At 41.3% G+C, this 25,010-nt stretch overlaps 1 protein-coding gene across 1 annotated transcript in view; it reads right to left on the bottom strand.

Moving 5' to 3' along the window:
- FARP2 (FERM, RhoGEF and pleckstrin domain protein 2) overlaps positions 1-20,641 on the bottom strand; it is an 80,486-nt gene extending 59,845 nt beyond the window's left edge. Inside the window, 3 exon segments of the mRNA XM_009323186.1 lie at positions 644-686; positions 2,115-2,219; positions 20,438-20,641. Of these exon segments, the coding sequence (XP_009321461.1) occupies positions 644-686; positions 2,115-2,219; positions 20,438-20,641 (352 nt within the window).
- Between the last annotated feature and the right edge of the window lie 4,369 nt (positions 20,642-25,010).

Raw genomic sequence — 25,010 nt, 5'->3', positions numbered from 1 at the left:
GGCGTGGCCCCAGTGCCTGAGTCACTGCCCTGGGGGCAGAGATGCCTGACCTAAATAAAAAAAATTTCTTTACTGAAAGAGTAGTTAAACATTGGAACAGGCTGCCCAGGGAAGTGGTTGAGTCACCATCCCTGGAAGTATTTAAAAGACGGGTAGATGAGGCGCTTAGGGACATGGTTTAGTAGGCATGGTGGTGTTGGGTTGACGGTTGGACTCGATGATCTTGGAGGTCTCTTCCAACCTTAATGATTCTATGATTCTATGACTGCAGATGCTACCTCCTCCCATGCAACGAGTGCAACAAGCCAGAATATTCCTTTTTCTTTCCATTGTAAGACAACACAACTTACAGAAACTCACAAACAGCAAATGCCATGTTTCACTTGAACTTAACACCAGCTGACCCAATCTAGATAGATATTTATCACAGAGAAAGAATCATACCTTCAGTAAGTTTCCATTCCACCCACCACATACTACATATTAAAAACATCAGGTTTGCATGCCCAAACAGGAACAGTATCACCCCTACCAAGTACAATTTTCAGGGAAGCATAACCAGTAAATCAAGTAGAAATTGTGAAAGCAACCCACATAAAGCAGATGCAAATTAAGGAAAACTTCCTTTTTTAAAACTACTTACTCCGTACTTGTTTAATAACAGGTTTCATAGGTTCCAGCCAAATCTGAAATTAAAGAAAAAAAAAAAATTTACAAACTGACATTCATATTTGAATACAAAACGAAAACACCAAAAGTAAATTCAAATAAAGCAGTAATTTATGAGTATGCATTTCTTCCTCACTGCAGTAATGCAGTAATTCCTTTGCTTCGAGGGAAAAAAAAAAAGTACTTATCTATTTGAATTGACATTTATCATGTACCAATAGAAAAAACACTGATCCATGCTTAAAGCTCATCTGGACAGAAGGGGAGTCAAGTCAGCAAAAGCACACCATTGCTGAGAAGACAGAAATCATGCCAAGACACACGACTGTAGACAGGAGCTGGGCTACAGAATTACAGAAGGTCTGGAGAACATGACAAGGTCCAACTTTTTTTCCCTTCCATTCTTTGTCCATCTCTCTTACCTACCTACGTAAGTATTTTTACTCGATATTAATTTTCCCACAAATTTTTCTCTTTTGACAAGCACATTTTTAAAGAAAGACTAGACTACTGTTGTTCTAGTAGAAGGAGTATCCATAAAACTAATACAAAGTATTCTAGATGCTCAACTTTTTTGGTGTTTTTGGTTTTGTTGTTTTTTTTTTTTTTTTAACTCCTCCAAACAAAAAATTGTAACAAGACAATTCTGTTTGGTCCTTACTAATTACTTCTCTGAGACAGACCTGAGGATTTTAAGAACTTTATTAGATGCAGAAACACTTCGAACACTTTGCAGAAGAAACGGAAACTAAACAAGCTTTACTGTATTTCCTTGGCTCAAGAGTAGCGTGTATTAGTGCTATTAGCATTCTCTACGTTCTCAGTAATATTTTCTGTGTGTGAGTCCTAAAACTAGAAAAAGTAATAGAAAAAAATAATGAAGACAGTTTTGGGAACATTTTCTAGTTTAGAAGCTACATTGTCCTCTTTGCAAGGTACAGGATAAGCAACTAGGAGGCTTATAGAGTGTCAGCATTTATCTAGATCAATGATTTAAAAAGCTTGCAGGTCTATATGTCTGCTGAGGTTTATATTTCTTAGAAAGAGGTTCATAATGACTCTTCAGGGAAATTAACTGAAGATAAATATGAACACTACCAAAATTACACACTGTAATATGATTTCATAAGTACTCCATAGACTATACTTGGAGTTGATGTTCCCCCTTTCAGAGGGAAGGAGGATTTTATTTATGCCCCTGAAAGTGGGAACATCAGCAACTATTTAACTGCTTTATGTATTTTTTTGAGATTTAACGAGAAGTAGAATCTGATTCCTCCCCTCTGCTTTATTAGTTGTCATTGTTCTGGTGAGCGAAGCAGATTTACAAGAATCAAAGAGATAATCCTACAGAAGACTCCAGCAGACTGAAGTTTTTGACATTCAAGCAACCGCATTCACTCAACCTTTTTATTATACCGAATTCGTCAGGGAACTGTACGTACCCAGTATGACTGGATGTTCTGGAACTCAATCCCAAAGTAATCTGATTCAATCAAATTCAGATGCTTGTAAACTTCTGTCAATAATGTCTGGCCGTAGTATTTTGACTAAGGAAGTAAAAAAAAAAAAAACCAAACAAAACAGTGAGATGAAGATGAGTAAGTTTACAGCAAATTGGAAAAAAATTATAGCATCTTTAAAAACTGTAAAACAATATCTCAAAGATTTTTCACATTATTTTTGTCACTGTAACATGCAAACATCCAATATACAGGCACAACTCCATACAAACAATGTTCACAGAACCAGAGGAACTCAAGCTGGAAGGGGCCACTGGAGGTCACCTACATCCAACCTCCTGCTCAAAGCAGGGTCAGCTATGAGGCCAGAGTAGATCATCTGCAAACTATTTGCAGCTCCTTCAGTAAACCAGCTCCATTTGTTTGTGTAGCTGGACGGTGTGGCTCTCCCCCAGCTGCAGTGGACCGAAGCAGAGGCTGCCAAAATCTTGCACACCCCCTTGCTTGTACCAACACCAGGGACCACAGAGCCACATGCAACTTTCACACCAGCAAGACTTGAAAATGTATGCAGATGTTCTAAGCGAGCCCAAGACAGCCGACGAAGGCTGGCACAGGGCAGTTTCTACCCAACCAGAATTTACCCCAACCTAGGAAGCCCCTTCTGGCCCCACAGGAAAGCAAGAGCTGCACAAGCAGGACTTCATGGGGCCAGGCCGACCGCTGCCAGGGATAACGCCGACTGAGCAGAGGCTGCTCACTGCAGCACATGCAAGGTCTTTGCTGATAGAACTAGAACTAGTCTTCTACAAAGGAACATCTCTGAAAAACCCTAACTTTTTTCTTACAAGAGTGTTCAAGAAAACCCAAGGTGACAGTATTTATTCTGTTAATTAAGAAATAAACAGGAAGGCTATAGTGGGAACCCAAACACCCTCCTCTCGCACCATGCCTTCTGTGTAAAGTCCTCTGTGATGAATCCCTCCCTCAAGAAACCCACTCAACTAGCCCTTTTCACAGTCAAGTTAGGTGCAAAGTCACAAAACAAGCACTGGCAGAAACAGCTATGGTAACATGGGAGAAAACAGGAAACTTTCACAGCACACCCAAAACAACTACGCTTGGGTCTGCATACGAGCTTGCTCTCACCTTCTATTACCGTATGACTGTAGCAGCCACCACAAGAAAAATAGCATTTATGAACTCGCACATCAGTCCATCTGGATCACACAGAAAAGAATCCAAAGGGCTTTCGTGTGCCTTGGTACCTGTTCCAGCAATGCACAAAAGCTAGCAGGACAGCTAGTGTAGGCTACAGAAGGAGGTAGCACGGCCACTGACATCCATGTTCTACCTTGGACCATGGAAGTAATCCTGCAACTGCAGCAACAGGGTCTGGCATCAACTGGTCGGCCGGGTTATCCAGCAGAACACACCTTGGGCGTGCATGCCACTGCGGTCTTGTTTATTTGGAAAAGTCAAAGTGCCAGAATACTCTACAACTTTCCCATCAAAGCTGGCACACATTTCTGTAATTGACTCTTTAAACTCAATACTTTTAAAAGATACACTGTTCTAAGTATTATAACAAATTAGTAATATAATTAGAATAATTTAATAAAATGTGCAAATGAAAATATCTAACAGAAAGAATGGGCTACTTTAGGTTAAAATAAAGAGGGTTTAAAAAAAAATTAAAAAAGATGGTGAAAGTTGGGGAAATTGTTTCACAGTACTGAGATGCATAAAAATTCAATAGTAATTGCTTTCTACAGGAAAGAGGTTAAACTGTTGATGTTTTCAGAACTGTGAAATTTAACTAAATACCTCTGTACCACTTCAAAAAAAGAAAAAAACCTCAGTGAGAAAAAGTATGACAGTTCTGCAGTACTGCAAATCTGAAATAGCTTTGGTAATTACACTGATGTGAATGGAACTGACTGAATCCAGTGCTATAACTATGGAGGAAAGTACAGAAACAGAAGGACAGAGAATGATATGAGATTGGCTCGTCTTTCTCATTCATGCTTTCACGAGTCACGGTTACCTATAAGGGCAACCACAGGTGTGAAGCATAGATCAGGCAAATTCACTTGGCACAAACACCATTCATTCAGAAAGTTTCTTGGTATCATGCTGGATCAGGCCACTGATGCCGAAATCCCCAAATAAAACTGCAAGTCAAGAGAAATGATTCGTCACTTCAGTGGATACAGAGATGCCTCGTTGGGAGATGACATAGTATGGCGAGAAGGAGCGCCCTCCTCTTTTTCTGGACAAGTTTTGTGATGTCTAAAATGGCATTTTCTTTGTAAAAACACAGCTGAATTTTTTTAGCCAAAATCTGTGCTTGCAGAAGACTCTGTGGGTATGGGTTTTGGTTTTTAAATGATGACTATGAAATAAGGAATGATACAGGTAATGGTAAACCACATCTTCAGTAAATAACATTCTTGCTCTTCTGTCTACAGGCATGTTTCTCAGACATGTTACGGACTGCTTGCCACAGGACCCACATGCTCCTGGAGAAATGCATTTTGAAAATTAAATTTTTAACTTTCAAATGAAATACATTCGTTGCTTTGCACTTGTGGACAAATCTTAAAATAGTAACAGAAGAAAATATCCTTAAATATAGTATGACCCTTTTTTTTTTTTTTAAGGTACAGATACACATGCATTTATTATTATTGTATGCCTACTGTTTACAGGCGCCACAGATTTGAGAAAGGAATTTGAGAAAAGAATCAGTGATATTTGTGGGGATAAAGCGATACCCTGACCAAGCTCATATACTTCCATCTGCAGAAGATGGGCCACACCAGCCTGCCTTTTCACAGATGGATCTGTTAACCTCTAGAAACCATTGACCAGGAGATGTCCTGTGATCCCAAGTGTCAAATTTCTCATTTCTGAAATAAGCAGTAATCCTGGTTCCAACCACCTTCTGTTAGAATTTATAAATTTGGATTAACTTGTGGAAGATGTCTGGTAACAGTTAGACAAGTTTTACAGTCAAACTGTGTGCTGTGCTGATTAAGGAAACTGTGTCCTGTCCATCACTAGTTATATACAGCCATTAAAATTATCCTGATCAGATCATAATATGCAGGTCTCTCCCATGCACAGCGTTTAAACTGAGTTACGTCTGTGGCTCCATCAAGCTCCGTGCCCAATGACAGTCCACTTGCCTTCATTTCTCCCAAAAAGGGAACCTGTATGGCATACGTACCCCGGCACCTCTCTCCTTCCACTGCCGAGCCTGCACTCCCTTCAAGAGAAACTGGAGATGAAAAAATTGAGATGGTTGGAGCTGGGAGCACTTTGCAACTGATTAAATTATAAAGGTGCCATCCAAATGTTAAAAGTGTAAAATTATTTTGACCGGGCTATCAACTGTAATTTTGGGTGTCATTTACAATAACAAGTTAAGAAAAACCTCATTCTAAGCTGAATATCATTTCATAGTACTTCATTCAAAGTATAAAGCAACAATAACAATGCCACATTTTAAAAGAACAGTATTAATTTTATTTTATTTTTAAATAAAAATGGGTTGAAACAGAACACAATCTTTTATTATTATGTCCCAAATGCTATGGGAAAACTCTTGTTAGAGCTATTTAGTTCCTCAAATTGTTTGTTACATTTATAACCATCTTTTCTGAAAAGCTTCTTTAACATTTTGAAGTTGACAGAAATTAAGGTTATATAGTGGGTAACTCCATGTCATTGTTTAATCTGCATAAAAGCAGCACAAAGCAAAATCTTCTAAGTAATTACTTAATTACTGTAATTTTGACGTCAGGGCAAGAAGCTGCATGAATGCATTTCAGAAAGGTCTCATTTTCAATACAAATTCACAACACAGCATGCTTTCCATTCCAGACATCTCAATTACTCTTTATATGCAGCCAAGACGACGACTACTGATATTACTGAATTACTGAATTATTTCACATAAAAAAGAAAGAAAAAAACAGGGTAAAAAATATTAAATAGGCAGCTAACAAAAGCTTTCCCTAGTGACCCAGCCCTAACTGTACTACAGACTATTTTAACAAGTCATCATTAGAAGACAGTTCAGTACAATAGATTTTTTCAAATCAACTTGTATATTCAGATCAAGCTTGAAAAGAGCCCTCAGAGCTGTGCAAGCAGGGTATGATGCTATGGAGGGCCCTGCACTGGCAAAACACCTGCATGGCAATCCCCTGCCCGCACACAGGAGGAGTAATGCCTTCAGACCAGGCTCAGTGCTAAGCTAGCGCCAGGCAGGAATAGAAATGAATAGGAACAAACATTTTAAGCTTAAGTTTCTTCACTGAAGGAGGTATCTGTATTTTTCACTCGGTCAGAAAAGTAAACATATTCAATGTTAGCAATCTTTAGGACAGAGGAGGAAAATGTAAATAAATTAAAAAAAAAAAGTTGGAACAACAGTTATTTTTATCATCCCAACTGCTATTTCCTATTTTCTCAAACGTCACTACCTACATGGCAGATCCTCCCCCTGCTGTAACATTTTAGCTTAGGAAGACAGAAAAACAAACTAGGAACGCATAGCCTATGATTTTCAGTAGACCATAGTTCAGTATTATCAAAACCAATTCTTCCTCAGTAACTCCCAAACATGTCTTCCAGAACATCTTAACTTTCTGCTTCCATGTATTTTAACTTAAAAAACAAAAAAAACCCTGTATTTTCATAATGAGTAGTATTCTCATATTCCAAAATGGACAAACTGCCCTTGCTCAAACTTTCCAAAAATGAAATCCACTTCTGGCAACAGTTAGGCTGGAAATTTAATAGGCTGGAAATTTAAAAAAAAAAAAAAAAAAAAAAAAAAAAAAAAAAAAAAAAAAAAAAAAAAAAAAAAAAAAAAAAAAAAAAAAAAAAAAAAAAAAAAATCAGTCCAAAAGTCAGGAGTTTGGAAAAAACGGAGAGTTATAAAGCAGAGGTATAGAACAGAAACTCTTGTGCAGCCAGAGCCAGAGGAGCCACTGGCCCCCAACTTCAGCAAACACCAGCTGACCTTGGATTTTGTGTTACAGAAATCTACAACTGCTGAGAGACCAAATCCTCCAGTAAACAGTGTATCTGCATGAGAGGAAGAAGTTTATATTTATATTTGACATCATCACTGACAAATGGCCAACACAGAGCACCCCGTGAGTAGGCAAAGAGAAGCACAGGCATGAAAAGGTAAACTGAACTGATTTAAATAAAGACCCCTTCACCATTCATGGATTTTTTTTTTTTTCCTCCCCTTTTGGTGCACTTTAGTGGTCTTCCTAATGAAAAAGTGATTTTTTCATCTTTTGGCAAATTAAAAAAAAGACAATCAGCAACTAAACATAGTAGTTACACTAGGCTTGTTATTTCCTTTCTTAACCAGAAATATACAAACATTTCAGTGAGTTTATAGCTCTGTTTATCTACAGCCCTTTTGTAATCTGTTAGATCTCTGTCCAAATACAGCGTGATACATAAAAAAGCCTTCAAAACTCCCTATTAATAACTCGCATTAATGCCACGTATAAACAAAAACTGCATTTATGAATACAGGGTGTACGTTTAAACCACATTTATTAGAAAGAAGGAAATAATACAAGATGGCAAGGAATACCATACTTTTTGTTTTCATGGCTAAAACAAGAACAACTTACGGCTCCATATCTAGTTTTTAATCCGCAGACTGGAAAAGTAAAAAAATAACTGTCTTCTTTTTCAGTACTTTATTAGTTTCTTCGATTTTGATTGGAACAAGTAACTCAGATGAAAACAGTCCTTGCCTCCCCACAAAAATGGGTACCTGGTAACAACAGATGTATCAAACTCTGGTTTCACATGCTCAGCCAAATACTGCTTAAACACTATTTCATTTTGATTATCTGAACATTTAACAATAACTTTCAGCTTCAATTATTTCAATTTTTCTTTTAATACTTTGTGAAAAAAAACTGTATTTTAAATATATGTGTTTGTTTTATTCACTCTTATATACTGACAGGTGCTAACTACAGGTTATGTTGCTAAGACAACACCAAAAAGGGTTTGCAGTGCATTTAACAACTTACAGAGCATCGGATGCACAGCCTGTGATGTCAGGGGATTTGACTCTCTTGTACAGGGTCCTCCCCACTGCTTCACACCACCACAGTCTCTACCTGCTGCTTACTGAAGAAGACAATCCTGACTTTTTCCAGAATCAGGTCAAGAGCTAGACGAGTTAACCCAGCACGCACATCAGGTTTGTGAAACTTCTTCCATTTTTCTACCGTAGTCACTGGTATGAACATGTTTTGTTCTGTTTTTTTTAAACTTTTTTTTTCTACCCGAGGGAGCACAGTCCAGCTGCCAGTGCACCGGAGGTCTCCCGTTTGCAGCAGCTGCCTTTCTACATGGTGCTGGGAGAACCCCCGGCACCTCCCGGCTCACCCCGAGGAAGCCGAACCCATCACCAGACCTTGTTTCCCACGCCCGCAGCCTACACCATCACTGCACCGGCAGGGCAGCACCCGGATGCTGGAAAGCACTGCCATCAGAGCAACATGAACATCCACATCAGCCCTGAGCCGCAGCTGCGTGGCACTTCTTATTTCACATTCACAGACTGAACTTTCAGCATACACCGCCACCCTGAAAACAATTTTGTAACTTCTTCACAAATTCAGATAGCGTACATTTTCACCTTGAAAATGTACTACTTCTTTTAAATATTGTGTCTCATGGTATTTCTACATGGCATGGAAATCCAATTTACTCAAATATGGAAGCTGCAAAACCAAATACAAATTTCTGACCTATTTTAAGTTACATTATTACACTGCATATTGGGCATAATTTTTTGTTTTAAAAAAAATTCTAAGACTCCCCTCCAAGATATTTTGTCCTAAGACTTCAGTGGTTGGTTTTGTTGTGGGTTTTGGTTTTGGTTTTTTGTTTGTTTGTTTGTTTTAACAGAATCCACAGCCAGACAAATTATTCTAGAAATGTAAGCCTCTGGCTCATTTAATTAAGGTTAGCTTTAAAACCTGTCATCATTTAAAAGGTTCAAGCAGTGTTAAAGCACTTCACTGCCAAATGAACCAGCTCTACCCAACAAACATGCTTTTCCAGAGTGGCTAGACTTGCTGGATGCCTGAAAGTAGGAAAACAATAATTTGTTGACATGGGAAAAGATCCCCAAAAGGGAGGGAATTATGTGAACAAGATTGGGAAATGTATACTTCGGTAGATAGCATGTAGAGACAAAAAATGGTCCCAAATTCCAAAAGTGCTCTCGTGCTGAAATACCTGGAGCACTTGAAATAGAACACATTGTGCTCAGAGAAAAACAAAACGGCACCACGGTTGAGCATTCAACCAACACGTGGTCCCCAAGTGCTATATACAAACAGCACACGGAAGAGCCACATAAAAAATATTGGGCGTCAAGCAGAAATTCTCAGTCGCTTTCATTACCTGGAGAGAAAAATACAAACATGCACCCCCCCATCACCTCTGCTTCATACACTGCTCTGGACTACCTGGGGAACTGGTAAGTCACCCAAATTAAAACCCTAGACCACATAACTGGAAAAGTTTTGCAGGATGCTACTGCTTGACGATTTGGCACCAGAGTTGGTGCTTGCTAATAATTAAACATTCAGAGAACAGCAGCGACAGTATCACAGAAAGCAGCTGCTTTGGGGTGGCTGATCCCACGCAGCAGCAAAGATCGCAGCAGTGGAAATGCCAGAAAATTGCACTAACGGTGATGCTGGGGCTTTTTTTACAACACATACTATTTCAAATAATCTGCAAAGGGCCAGAGCGACACCGCACTGACAGCCTTCCTCAAACATCGAGCGCACACTTGAAAGGGCTCAGCCTCGTCAGAATGCTGCATTAACTATCCGCACTATTTCAAGCCTTTAAACAACTTGGTGGCTGAAATAACCAAGGACAGATACAAGTGCCTAGTTATAAAAATGGCCTGCTGTCAAAATGGGCAGTATGCCATTAACAGCCATTCTCAAAAAAAGCCTTTTTTCCACTTCAAGAAATTAAGGTTCATAATAGAATGTCTAAGCACCTACTTTGTTCATACAAGCTGTAAAACAGTATAATAAAGCTAAGAAACTAGAAGTTAGGAGACTGATGATCTCAAATTTTTCCCCCCCAAACTTTGCTACAAGACCCTACACACTTGTGCAAACCACTGCACCTTCCTACACCTACTCCCTCTACCATGCTTGGCCACTTCATGCATTTAGACTGTAGGTACTCTAGGAACTTGCACAGCATCATTTCCTATGTGTGTATATGTACATAAATAAAACCCTATGTTTTAAAGTCATTTTAAACACAGACATTACTTTGCTTCCCTTTGTTCATAAAAAAAGATTACTAAAGTTGCTAGTCTTTCTCCGTTAATTATGCTTTTGCCTCAAAACCATCATCTATGCTCACATCAACAAGATTTGATCTGGGCTTTTCCTATTTGGTGTTACGGTACTCCAGGTTGGCACACCACTTGAGGAAGCCTGCCTGAAGGAAACAGTTTAAAACTTTAAGGAAATAAGACGATCATGAAAGATTCTTTACACAAATTAGGTATTTTTACAGGAAAGGCCAAAACTATTTTTTTGTGCAAAACTGAAATTGTACCAGCTGTCCTAACATCGTTCCCCACTGTACTTTGAGCAGAGCTTCGATACCATGGCGATGGGTTAATAAATACCTACAGGCCAGATTAGATAAGGTCAAAGCTTTGCTAACTTCCCTCTTCCCAGTAGGAGTGTTTCCTACAACTCTGGCTTCGGGCTAGCCGCCTGAGAAGCGGGCTGAGGGGCACAGTAATGTTCATCCTTCATTATTTCAGTTGAAGTACATGTCAGACAGGTCTAACACAGAGTCTCTAAAAAGTCCTCTTTCCTTTTTTTAAACTAATATGAGTATTGTACCACTCCTGTTTTGTGCTCAGGCTCCACCAAGTGCTGCGCCCAAGCCTTCTGCCAGGGGCGGCCGGAATAGAAGAGCAGCAGCTCAGGTAGCAGAGATGTCAAACCTGTCAGCCCGGATCTCACTGCTGGGAAAGCAGGCCTGCAACTGAGCTCCCATCATTTCTCTTGCCTGAGCAGTGGAGGAGGCATTAATATTTAAAATACTTCATCTCCCATTCCTCTGCCATGAGGCTGGGAAGAAACGACTTCTTAAGTTATGTTTTCAAACCTGCTTTCACCATCACGAGAGCGCTCCAAAATACATGCATGTGTGCAAAACCCAAGCACGGTGCTACAAATGTGTCAAAATGGCATCACAAATTCCACTACAAGTGAAAAGAGATTACTAAAGAACAATATACTCCAACTTACAGAGCCCAATTTTTGCTTCCCCTCCACGTTTCATACCTGTGGGTTTCGACCACACAGCTCAGGTCAGGGCAGCAGCGCATGCAGAAGCTGTTCAAAGACTTCCAGGAGTGTCTCTGAACTCAAAATATAGTCACTTGGCAGCTCAATACTCTTTTTTTTCCTTTTTTTTTCAACTTCTTATTTTTATTCATGAATGACTGCTCTGTCAGACAGACAGGTCTTCCCCCCTCCACATCCAACATCACAGTCTTAAAAAGTAAATCTTTTACACTAGGTATTGTCATCACAGCACAGTTTTTTAAATATTCAATTTATATGGTCTCCCTCTTACACAAGTAGGCAACATTGCCCTTGCCAGAAACGTGTTTTGTTGCAAGGAGAAACAGATGACACACAGGTGTGCTTTTGCAACCCTGTTTATTTAAACGCACATTCACAAGGCTTTGCTTCTCTGAACACAACCAGGTACTAGGTGATGCCATCCTTGCTCAACATCAAGTCCCTTTTTTCAGTAGGCACTAACCTAAAATTTCTCTGAACTGCTTCTTAGCACACTGCATTTCTGTAGCTGTCTTTAGCTGACTGTGGGTTGTTCCCTGGGGCTTTTTTTTCTTCCCTTTCAGGCTCTATGTATTCTACAGAATTATCCATCTGTGGAACCAACTTTGAATGTGACCCACACCCAGATGAGGCTTCCTACTTTTTTTTTTTTTTAATACACCATTTCTTACCATTATTTTGATAGAATATCATAAGAATCATTTCAGCTGATTTTCACTATCCTTCGTCACTAGATTATGAAAAAAAGAAATTAACCCCTGCATTCTGCAGAAGTGTTTAAGAAACTAACAGTACTTCTTTTCTTTATTAGTGATGACGACACATTATTGGAATTAGTGAGGAAGCTAGCAGGTAACAGCTTTTTCTTTACAAGGTTGTATATCAGTTACTTCGGAAGGCACCCAAAAGGAATTACGTACAAGAATTGTACCACTGCACGTATGCCAAGACCATTAAGTTATACATTGGTTTACTTTATTATATCTCATCCAGACAGAACAACTACAGGCAGAAAGTTCTCAGTACGCTTACAATAAATTAAAGAGAGCTTAAAAAGAGTTCAGCTTTACAGCTGAAGTTCAGCTTTACTCAGCTTAACTCAATGTTAAGCTAAGTAAATGTGGCTCCCGTGCTGTTCCTCAATTCACTCTTCTGAATCCATACAAGATAAGTTTTTCATCTATGCACATCATGTGATGAAGCATACTCACTATAGTGTATCACAGCCATACAAATGGTTATGAACTCAATCTATTAAACTCTGTGATAACACTTGATCACCATTTTACTAAATAGTTTCTGTGTTTTAACTTACAATATGTGCATATAACAGACTTTTTGTACAGGAATATTCAGATTGTTTCTCCTTTGTCGCAGTATAACTCAATTTTCTTTTCACATAATGGGACACCTATGTCCAGAGAAATGTAAAATAGTAAATTGTTTTTATAATACAATCTAAGTTCACATCTTCCTTTAAAAAAAAAAAAAAGAACAAAAAAAAACCCCAATCCCACACACCCCAAATGTCTGTCAATAAAATGGCTGCGGTTTTACCTTTCCCCACCCAATACCACATTCCTACATAGCATCAAAAAAGTCAAGCCCCCAAACACAAAATAACAGGTCTAAAAAAAAAAAAATATAGTAGAATCAAACAGTACACAAATTGCAAAGCTTCAATTACTTTCTTTTTAAACCCTACAGTAACTTCAAATTTTAAATAGTGAATTACTAACTTTCTCTTCTGAGGTCAGACAAAAATAAGTCCTAAGGCAGCTTATTTGCCATATTTAGGAGAGTCAAACCAGAGCAATAACAAACATCTGGCTATGATTCTTTCTGGAATTTTGACTATTTCTTCCCGGCCAAGGAAGAAAAACACTGAGCTGACTAACACATCATCTCAATTCCTTCAGCACAGCGCTTAATAGGATTCAGAAGCAGCCTGTCCTCCCACTTCCCACATATTTAAGCTGTTAATACTTTTACAGCACAGAAGGAAAAAAAGCCTTTATGAAAGGAAGGTCTAAGCAGGCAAAGGGAGAGCAAGGGAGAGGCAGGAAGGCAGCTCATGTCAGAGCCTGGCTCTGCCAGAGAGCCGGTGGCAGGCTGCCCCGTCCTGCTGGAGAAGCCGCAGTGCCAAAACACTGGCTCAGGGTTCGCCATGGCCTGCAGTAAGGACGGCCTCTCTGAAAAATCATTTCAGAGTATATGTTTTTCAGTGCCCACAACACGCTCTCCATTTTTAACAGATGCATATTTCTTTCTTACTGCTCAATAACAGCATTTTAAGCTGCGTAATTTCTGCTTCAGCCACAACCAAGTTCTTAGGGGTACTAATGCTACCATAAGCAGCATTTTCCAGTGTGCACAAGCTGAAAACACTCTCTCCAAACCGTGGGAAGTCATGAGGCACGTACAAGCTGATTGCTTCCTCCGTCACCTCAAAAACCTCCCACTGTCCCAGCCCAGCTCCTGATTTCAGGGCCCCCGACTGCAGTGAGTCACGGCCATGGGCTTTGACGGCTGGTCGGAAACAATGGGCATCTGAAGAGGTGCTGTATTCATGACACCTTTTCAATTACGGATGCCTGCAAACTGCACAGAAACCAGAATAACTAAATATAGTTATTCTATTCTAAACATATGGATGGAAAGTAATTTTGAACTTTTAATAATGCAATTTGTAAATTTAAATAAACCAAGGAAGAGTCATATAGGTGGCCAGCAAAGACAGTATCACTATCAGACAGAGTAATCATCAAGTAGCTGTTTTCAACTTAGTGTAGAATAAGCCATCTAAATTTTGTAGTAATATACTAGTAAGTTTCACAGGGTACATCAGTAAACTCCAAAATAGACATGAGCAGTGAGAGGACAATACCTAATAAGAAAATACAGGGGGGAAAAAGTGTAATCTTATTTGACTAGCCAGTTCTCATGAACTGAGTGGAGTCGAGCTTTTCCCTCCCAGGCAGCCCACCGTTGTCAAAAGGAGAGCGACACATTGCACAGCACCACAGGGATGCGGAACATGCTCTGCCTTTCACACACTTGGTAAGAAAATGAGAAGAGATACAACCACCTTCAAGAAACTGAGTCATGTACAAGGAAACAAGAGGCCTGGTAGAAATACCAGGAAAAAACCCGACAAAATGAAAAAGCATTTTCCTAAGGCCCAGCTTCACACTCCGAGGCACAAGAATGCTTGCATTAGCCTGACCCACAGAGAAGGCCTCAAACAATACTTAACTTCAGAGCATGGTAAGACCGCAGGACAAAACCAAAATCCCAACACAAGGCAGTTGAAATCTAGGGCAAATTCAAACCAACATAAAGCTAACTCATACTATTAACATGTGCATAAAACCAAGACTTACGTTTTATTGAGAAGCAAGTTACTTCATTATATTTAAAAAAAAAAAAAAGAAAAAAAAGAAAGAACAGACTCATGTGCTCAAAGCAACCCAACAAAGAATAACATGGAAGAAAAAAATTCTAGTTTAAGTTTTCTCATTGAGTAAAACAGGCAGGCAGACCCACCTGATTTCGCTGAGTGCTAAGAACTGTGCTATGATTTTATGATGGCTATTACAGTTTTACAGAATTCATTCTCTAGCAGGTGAAAATACAGAAAAATTCAACTATAACACGTAAGTATTTCTCACTCCCAAATTTTATTTTACGTTCAAGTAGAAGAAGAGGAGGAAGTACACACAATTGAAGAGGTGCCAAGTTCTCCCCAGAGTTTGGTAAACCCGAAGCATAATAATCTCAAGTTCTTTTTCCAGGGCACTTCCTCATAGCATAGAGCGTAATTCACGTAGGAAAGCAAGCACACGTATTTTCTACATAAGGAACAACATATAGACCAAATATTAAACATCACATTATGGCAGCAATGCCATTAAATGTCTTATAAGCTACTGCAAAAAGAAAACTGGGTTTTCTTTTTGTAGACTGTAAGGTCTTTTTGCAGACTGTAAGGTCTGCCTGTCTACAGATGCCCCAAAAAAGTATTGCATCAGAGAAAGCAGCTGGAAGATGTGGCAAGTCCGACCCCTTTCTTATTGACTAAACCTGCTATTTCACTTACCGGGATTTTAAGACAGCACCAGACTCTCACCTACCATCAGTACCACTCTCCTTCCAACCATGGCATGCAAAAGACCCCTTGTTTCCTCTAACCCAGGCGCACACACTGTACTCTATGTCTTCGACAGCCCAAAAGTCTGTCGCTGTAATACACTTCTCTTCCAACTCTACCGCAAATCAATGCAAAAGCTTTCAGCAAGTATAAATCACAACCTCCTATACCCTAAATTCGTATAGCCTAAGTTGTCCTTTGTTGCAGTACATTTTATTGTCTTCCATAGCCAACACCAGACAAGTACAATTTCACCAAGCGGTCATTCTGGTGAATTAAACCCAGCCTAGGCCCTTCTACTTAAGAGTCTGCCATATTTTTATGCAGACCAAAGGCCTCCAAGTTTAATCTCTTAAGAAAATCAGGAAAGCTGGCAGAACTTCTATTGTAAAACCTTGATTACTTTGAAGCGTGCCCACGGTCTGAATTAAATTGAATTTTCCAATCATTCATCTAGTAGTCTGCAAAACCACCCATTTGGACAGACTTAGCTGGGAGGGAAGAGGACAGGTACACCGTGATATGGCACATGCAAGATTTGAACTAACTAAACAAGCTGGCCGTAAAAAGGGAAAAAAAACACAACTCATGAAAGCAATTCACATTCCAGCCTAGCTTTGGATGGATATGTTTCGTTCTCTTTTCTGTTTTGGGAGGGAAAGGAGAAACCATAAATATGCAGTTTCCAGTTTTTTAAACTCTAGAAAACATTTGAGCATTTCTCCATCCCCTAACATTCAAAAGATTCCCTGGAGAGAAGCTCTGCCCCAGTGTACTTTAAAGAATAACTCCCTCTCACTGATTAACAAAATTCATAGTTACAAAGAAAACCTTACAGTACAGATGGTGAGAGTGGACAGAGGCAGCGGATTTTAGACAAAAGGCAGTGAATTGTAGCTATAATTAACTTCTAACACACTGTTCTAGATGCAACAACATCATGAAGGAAAGACCGTCCTTTCCTATTTTGTTCTTATCCCATCCCTTATGCCACTTTGTCAGTCTGTTTTCTTGCTCTTTGGTGAGTTAAAAAACCCAAGTGACAAAGAAGAGCTACCAAACAAGAGTATCCACCAACACCTGCCAGGAGATAAGCAAGTTTTTTAAATGCGTCTTGGAGAAAGGAGGGGATAACAAGGAAAAGCTGCATCGATTAAATCGTTATTGTGGCTACTCTGTTTATCCCGTATGGTTAAAATTGCTGATGTGTCTCATTTTAGGCAGCTTCACAAGCAAGACAGTACACAGGGCTCCTGTGTCAGCTTCCCTACCACGCTGCAAGAGAAGGCTCCTCTCCAGAAGCTGACCACTGTGCCTGGTCAGTCTCTTCCACCAATACAACACTTTTCTCAGGAAAAAATTATTTGGCATAGTTCTTAAATACAGAAGGGAAAATGATTTGAAGACTGAAAAAAAGGCCTTTTGCCATAAGCTACATCTCCACTAGAAGGCAGTGCCAACAGCACCTAAGAGAAAGGCCTCAGTGTCCCACTGCACTGAAAAAATTATTGCTGACCTGAATCAATAAACACAAACCCCATGAAGCAGGTAATGAAGACAACACCCCCTCTCTCATTTCCACATCCAGTGAAAAAAATTGCAAAAGCAAAGAATGGGCAAGTGGCACTGCAATCAGAGCCTCAATCCCGCTAGGACAGCTCTTAATTATGAATTTCTCTCATTGCTTTTTAAAAAAAAAAAAATCTGTGCTAGCCCACCACCTATTCAGCAAATGTGGCTGATTTTTCCTAATTCTTGCCCTCAATCCCCAAGTGAAAAATTTCAATTTTCCATCACAAACAGCAGTCAGCAGTTACTGCTATCCCACCAGTCCACCCAATAAATCAGGAGGCAAAGGGTTACAATTTAATACCTCATCCCTGTTTGCTATCATTTGCTATCTCATTTAGACAAAAATGAAAGGAGACGTAGGCAGTGTATTAGTAGGACTCTAATGCTACAGTTGCTGACTATGGACCTTTTTGTGCTCGATGCTCTATAGATGAACAAAGGATGACCCCTTCTCCTCACTGCTTACAACACCAGGCAAAAGTTTAAGTTGCTTAGTTCCAACTCACCTTGTAAAGAAGAATAGTATGATATTAACTATGGCCTCAGCATGCTAGTTGCCCAAATTCAGGTATTTCTGTGGATGTTGTAACCAGAGAGAGCTTTCCAGGTAAAAAGAGAAAACTAAGACAGTTCCTAATTATAGGAAACCTCTTGTCGTGATGGGAAAATAACAACAATGGTACTGCATTGTGGCCCAGTTAGGGGATGGAGAAGAAATCTGTATCTCCTTGCAGAAGACTACAAGTAGGGCCCTGAAGGACCTTGAAAGCAGAAATAAGCAACGTACATTTGAAGCTATAAGAAGAGAGAGCCAGCAGAGCGATGCAAAAAATGGTCAGGCAGTAGCCGCTGCCAGCAACAACGACTGAGCAGGTTGACTCTTACTGCAACATGTGAAATGGGCACCTATGCAGCAAGACTGGAGAGGCTAAAGCCAACAAGAAGGTGATCACAACAATGAAGGTGTGAATTTACATGGTCCTGGATGGGATGAGTTTTAGCTGTTTAGTTAAACAGTACCATCCTAGAGATTGTACAGCACGCCCGCAGAAGATGGCCCACTAAAGGAAATGAGGGAATCGGAGGTGAATAGAAACTACATTATTGGTCAGACAGGTGAGACTGAAGTATGACTCACAGCGGTCAAAAAAATAGTGTGAGTGAGGAATTTATGTTTTTTACAGTGAAGCTTGATGTTGACACATAAATATCAAAACCAAGTTTCATCGGGCAAAGGCTGATTTTATTTGGAGCCGAGAGACAGTCAAGAGTTGAGACATTGTAGAGAACTGAGCCCCAGCTGAATTTGTGTTCAGTGGAAAGACTAACAACGAAGTGCTGTAGGATAAGACAAGGGGTTAAGGATGGAGCTAAACTGGACCTGCAATGGAAACCAGAGAGCAATGAAGATAACTGGAAGGATATACAGTCAAGACTCTTCCAGCACAGGAAAGAGAACCAGGTCAAGACAGTTTCAAAAAACAAGGTATTGTGAAAGTAGTGAACTGTATCGAGTGCAGATGAGGACCGAGGGGAACCAAGGGATGGTGCTCAGAGGTTAGAGAACAGCAGAGAAGCTAGCGCAGAGCTCCAGGATGGGACCACAGGGCCACCCGAGCATCAGCAAGCCTGAAGGTGAGAAAGGATTCTGAGGTTGCCTGCGAGGCAAGCACAGTCAAAGGATTTCCCTTCAGCGGTAGATCAAAGACAATAAAGCAGGCTTTGACTGTGTCAGAAAGAGCCAGATAAGAGTTAAAGTAAGATGAAGAGGGTAAGGCTACTGAGGAAAGTGGACGATTTGCAAGAGAAGAGCAGAGTTGGTACAAATATGACGAGGAAGAGAAGGAAAGCATCTACGCTAATATACAGGAGATTTCTAGTCATTGACTTCATGTAATAAAGCAGGAACTAGGAGTTATAAATTCTTTCTTGATTTTAACAGCTTGGTAGACTTGCACTGATTTTCAAAATTACAGAGGTGGGGGGGTTTGCTTGTTTTTCTTTCTTTTTTTTTTCTTTTTTAGAATCAAAACACAAAAGCACCGATGCCTACACCAACTTGAAAAAAAAAAAAAATCACCTCAAAAGAACAAAAGTCAGCAGATTTTTTTTAAAAAACATTCTAACATAATTGGGGGTGGGGGGAAGAGGCTTTTGTGTTCTATGCAGTAAATGAGGGATGGATGGGTTTGCTGTGTCCTCAGGTGGAGGACAAAGGCACAGCCTCAAACTGAACAAAAAAAAAAAAAAAAAAAAAAATCAGATTTCAAGTTTGAGAGTTGAATAGCTGGACAGCAATCTGTAGAAGACATCCCCAAAAGCCACTATTTCTTTAGAGCTCCACAGACATTTTTTTCACTCTATTTGGAAAAACCTGTTTAAGACTATGCAACAAACTAAGGCTACGAGTGCTAATTAGAAAGTCAATTTGATACTAATGTAGAATATCTGATAGATGAGTATCTTCACTAGAACAGAGCTGTTTTCTAACAGCAGATCTTTAAGCAAGCTAAAATTGAAGTCTGAGGTTAATGCTGAGAATGAAACAAGAATTTGAAGAACAAAAATTTTTGATTCTTTAAAAACAGAACCACCCCAATTTGAGCGCGGTTTGTATTTCTTAAGGCAGATTTCCCCCACTGCTAAGCAAGCATACTTTTAAATACAAATTTTCAGAAACATTGCTACCCCTCTGGTGCCTCCCTCCCAAAGTGTGGCAACAAGCAAAAACTTTCAAATAGGAGCAAGTTTGCTTGAAGAGGATACAAAGCATTAAAATAATTAATAAAAAGTAGTAACTAAAAAAAAGCCCTTCTGCTCTCCCAACTGCCAAATCAACAAAGCTGTATGTGGCTCAGGAAGCAAGATCAGTTTGGCAGAAGATAGTTGGTGTTCCCCCAAAGCAAATAACAGTTAAAGCTTCTTTTTACAGTATGTGCTTGTATTTAAAGTCTGTTAAAAACACAAAACATCTGTTATACTTAAAAGATTTTAAAAAACAAGATGTGCTCATTTAACTACTTGTAAGTAGTAAAATCCCTACAGGAATCTTTATTCAGATATTGCCTCAAAACGTCCCAGCTCTGTACAGTAGCACATCCTGTGAGCTTAACATTATCAGAGGCTAAGTGTACTTGAAATCAGACTTAAACCTCTCTTACCTCAATGTCAAGTACTTCCACCGTGTTGTCCAACAGCTTTATTTTGATCGGTAGGTCCCGCTCGTGTGTTTTGGCAGGCAATGATGCCATTGCAGTAGAGGGGTTCTGTCCCGGCTCCAAGGTACTGACTCCCAGAGCCTTCTGGACTCCCAAACGAGAGCCAGGAGTCTGCAGTACTCTGTATGTTCCTTCTATCTCTCCCATCTTTCAACAGTGAGCAGAGTCTAAAGAAACCTGGAAGAAAATAGAGGATTACAGCCTGAAAGATAGTTTTCCACGAATATCCCATATGAAAATATTACCCACTGAAACACAATCACACACAAAGTCCTTATTTAATGCTCTTCATCCTGCTATCAAAACCAGTAATAAAGTTGATGAAACTCTGGTCAAAAATCTAGCGGCTAGGAAGAAAAATAAGTGGAAAAAAAAAAAAAACTATTCCAAAACATGGTTACGAAATAGGATACTCAAATCTGTGCCCTCCGCCCTCCTTACACACTGCCATTTTAATTTCTGGTTAATTTTTCTGCCCATTTAGCTCCCAAACCAGGTCACCACAAGCAGCATGAGCGCTGCTGACAGCACAAGAAAAGCCACCTGGAACAGGCAGTGGAGGATAAGGCAGGATTCTGCCTTTCACTGGTACCTAGCCATCCCATCGACTTTGCTACAACGTCGGACCACACCCCGAGATAACAGGAACAATTCTTTCTTCATCCCCCAAAATGATGACTCATGCAAAACCATAACTACTCCAACCAATACTGGCAGCTCAGAGCCTTCGTAACACAGATTTCTGCCGCAGATAACAGTTCTTCACCTTATTAGCAAACCTGTGCTGTACCCAGATTAAGTCAAGTGGACAAAAATCCCAACTACAGAGATCTACACTAGTTCAAGTAGGCTGACTCCTACATCATGATCCTTACTTTCATGGTTTGGCGGCAGCTGTTGCAGAGCAAATGTTTAATTTGACATGGGGAAAAAACCCTGCATGCCTCCCCCTGGCTATCCTGCGCCATGGGAGCAGTGGCAGTATCTGCAGGGGGATTGCAGTGGGGTCTACGTGAATGCCAGGCACGTGTGCTCAGGATGCAACGCATCCAACAAAGCCACTGCCCCACACTCACCACTGGCATGAAGTATTTGGCGACAACGTGCAAGGCATTCAGCAGAAACACACACAGAAACCAACAGACTCCTCAGTGCTTTTGGTTGCAATTTCCAAATACCACGCTATATCTGAACAATTGAAAGTATGTGGATACCGACACTGGGACAGCCTTCGCATGGCCACCACACTATGAAAAATTCAATGAAGTGTTAGATTATTATTGCATAATAAATGTGTTTTGTCTAAAAAAGAGAGAAGCAGGTCATGAAAACATTCCTTTGTCCCTCTACGCTTTGAGTAGGTAGGCAGCCCGCTCTGCAGAGTTAAATGCAGCCAGCCTTACATGTCATTAAAAATCAGTGGGAGGTTTTAGGTTTTAATCCTTGCACACACAGAGATTGGCCAAACATCTTCCTGGCTTGCAGACCAGTGGGTTTCAATGTTTTGGTTTGTTTTTTTTTTTTTTCTTTTTGTACTTGCAGACCCCTGTACAGATGAACTTATCACAGGAGAGGAGACAGATGCCTCCTACCTAATTACACCTACCACAAGGCTTGTTTGGCTTAGCGGTCTCTCAGAGCCCTTGCAAGTGCTGCAGAGCCCTGCCCGAGCTGCACAGCTCGAGACAGACCACCACAGAGATGCCTCCAGCCTCCCAGCTGATGACACACATGACGAGAAAGTGTGAGAAGGATGATCTCAACTTTAAAAGCATGCGTACACTGCCCAGTGCCTGACCTACCAGTTTCAGGTGACAAATCAGCAGAAAGTTTCTTTCTCAGACCGTTTTGTGCATATCCTGACACAGTTTGTGTGGCTACACAGCCAAGGAGAAAAACTTTTAGGTCTCAAATTTTAAACCACCACAACAGCAAAAATCAGCAGAGACAGTTGCCCAGGTTACACCTTTAACTACTAATCTGAAGAGAAACCATAGCTTGGTGTCACCTATATCCCCTTGATGCTGTGTCCCTTGTAACTTAACCGTATGGTAAGATTTTGTTATTGCTATTCAGAAGCTTACAAGCAACTGAAGTTGCCTAGAATCAGTTATACTCCTCAGGAGGCTATTTATTAGACAACAGCTCTTAAAACTAGCACTCCGTGAACACATTCATCCCATTCTGAATAAACAGCTACTGGAAGGGACAGACACAGCAGTTACTCAAAAGGAAAAACATGTGAGCGGTCACAGCCAAGGCAGTGCACGGAGCAGCCCCGTGGCAGAAAGGCTTCGGCAGCCTCCCCTCCAGCTGAAGCCAGCCGGTTCCCAAAGGCAAGGCAGGCAGGCAATCCAACTCTGAACTAAACGAGGAGCTCCTGGGTACTTTTACTAGCTTTGGTTACCAGCCAGGAGAGACCAAAGTCATGTCAAACAGAAACTGCAGATGTCAAAGTCCTTCCTCACAGGTGTTAAGAGGAAAAGTGAACTCAACGGGGCTTGGCCTCGTGTCTTGCTGATGACACATTCCTAAAAATATTTACCGCTAGACTAGTACCCAGCCAGCGTATATTCAGATTTTTAAGGTCTAACAACAACCTAGGCAGAAAACGCAATGCGCAGAAGCAAGGCACATTTCCCTAGAAAAGCAGTGCCCTGCCTCCTGTGTGGCAGTGGTGAGCATCCCCCCATGCCACATCCAGTGCCCTCCTGGTGCATGCTACTAATACTGTTAAAATTATTAAAAATCCCCAAATAGCCTGACCTCCTCCAACTGCCTCAAAAACCAAAACTGCGAGGAGTATTAGCCAAGCCAAGCACTATTTCCAGTTTCACCACCAATTATAGTTGCGTATCGTGTTTTATGTAAGATGACTACATATGACATTTCTTAACAAAAAACATCGTGCCATGATTTAGGAAGCATTTCAGCTAAAGGGGCTGTCTAAATGAAAGGCAGAGGAAAGTGGAAGCATGAAGCCTGAGACAGACTGCAAGCACCGGCGAGAAAGAGAGGCTCTATGGGCAGAGCAGAGAAAGCGTCCAACAGCACTGAGAGCCTCCCACCCCAGGCGAGCCAGAACAAGGTCTCATTTACCTCCTCACCAATGCAAAATTAAAATGCAACGTTACCGCAATATTAGCGGTTCTAAGAAAAAAATATCTTCCCTGCATTCACCCACCCTGAACTCCTTTGCATTGCATGCTTATCCTGATAATTTCTTATAAACAGGGACCAGGCATCAAAGCTAAATCAGCTCCCTGAAGCACAGTGGCAGAATGACTGTCGCTCTCAGCCCCAAGTGACTCTGAAGGAGCAGCTGGGAACAAAACTTACAAAATTTAGGTAGCTATGTACTTTTTGTTGGCTTTTTGAAGTAGCTTCAAAGTCGCAATGAATTTTATCTTCTGCTTGGATGCAATAAACATATTTTTCAGAAGCAAGACAGTGTTTTTTGGCTAGCAGCAAATCTGGAAAGGCAGCTTACACCCGAGGATGTGCCCACACAAGATACCAAGGGCTTTCAAAGGAACTCCTCTGAGTATGGCATCTTTTGGTCAGTGACAGAGTCACTACGATGCTCCATTCTCTCACCTATACAGAAGGCTGGTCTGAAATAATGCCAGTTTCCCAGCTCCTCGGTGCGAGCAGGGTGATTGGCATCTCCCGTAGGAAGGGATCCCCACCACCTGTGCACAGTGGGAGCCCACATGGAGCAGCAAGGAAGCGCTCTCAGCAGGAGCTCTCAAATAAGGTCCCTTCAGTCCACCAGAAGCAAACTTTCCTCTTTTACCTGTTTCACTAGGCAACAGCAACCCGTTAACATCGCTACACCAAGTTGGCACCAACTGATGCATCAGGAATCCAACAACTGCAACGAAGAAGGATGAAGACTACAAATGCCCAGCTGCCCCAGGAGAGATGCCTCTCCCTGAAACCCGGATCCCTCACTCCCGTTACGAACATTGTCCCTCGTCATGACCACGAGAGGGGTCTCATGGCTCTCTCCTGCAGTGGTGCACTGCTGCAGCCGGCAGCACCGTGCGCCGGAGACCACGCGCTTGCCTAGAAGGAGCTGGACGCGCAGGGAAGGCGGAGAAGGACTGCAGCTGGTGCGTGCCAGATGAGTGAGGCTTCAGGTGCCCTTCTTCAGTTGACCACAGGGAATCAGCAGTGCGGTGCAGCACTACCCCCTCTCACCCCCGGCACTGTGCCCGGCGAGCTCCAGGGGAGGGGGGGGTCCCTCGCAGGGAGGCAGATGCAGAGGGGAGGGGATGGGCGGGGGCGCAGGTGCTCAAACCCTCCCACTCTGAGAAGGAAGCGGCGAAGCCGCCCAGGCCAGGCCCCCGGCAGCACGCCGGGGGAGGCGCTCCAGAGCTCTCCGCCAGCCAGAGTCTCCCGTCCCCAGGGCTGGAGGAAGCGAGGACTGCAGACCCTCCGGCGGCGCGGGCAGGGCCGGGCCGGGCTGGGTCCCCTCCTCGGCCGGGCTCCCACCCGAAAGCCTCCGCCCGGG

Source organism: Pygoscelis adeliae, unplaced genomic scaffold (genome assembly GCF_000699105.1).
Source record: "Pygoscelis adeliae isolate BGI_AS28 unplaced genomic scaffold, ASM69910v1 Scaffold544, whole genome shotgun sequence".
Classification (NCBI taxonomy): Eukaryota; Metazoa; Chordata; class Aves; order Sphenisciformes; family Spheniscidae; genus Pygoscelis; species Pygoscelis adeliae.
This window is presented reverse-complemented; position numbering and strand designations above follow the sequence as displayed.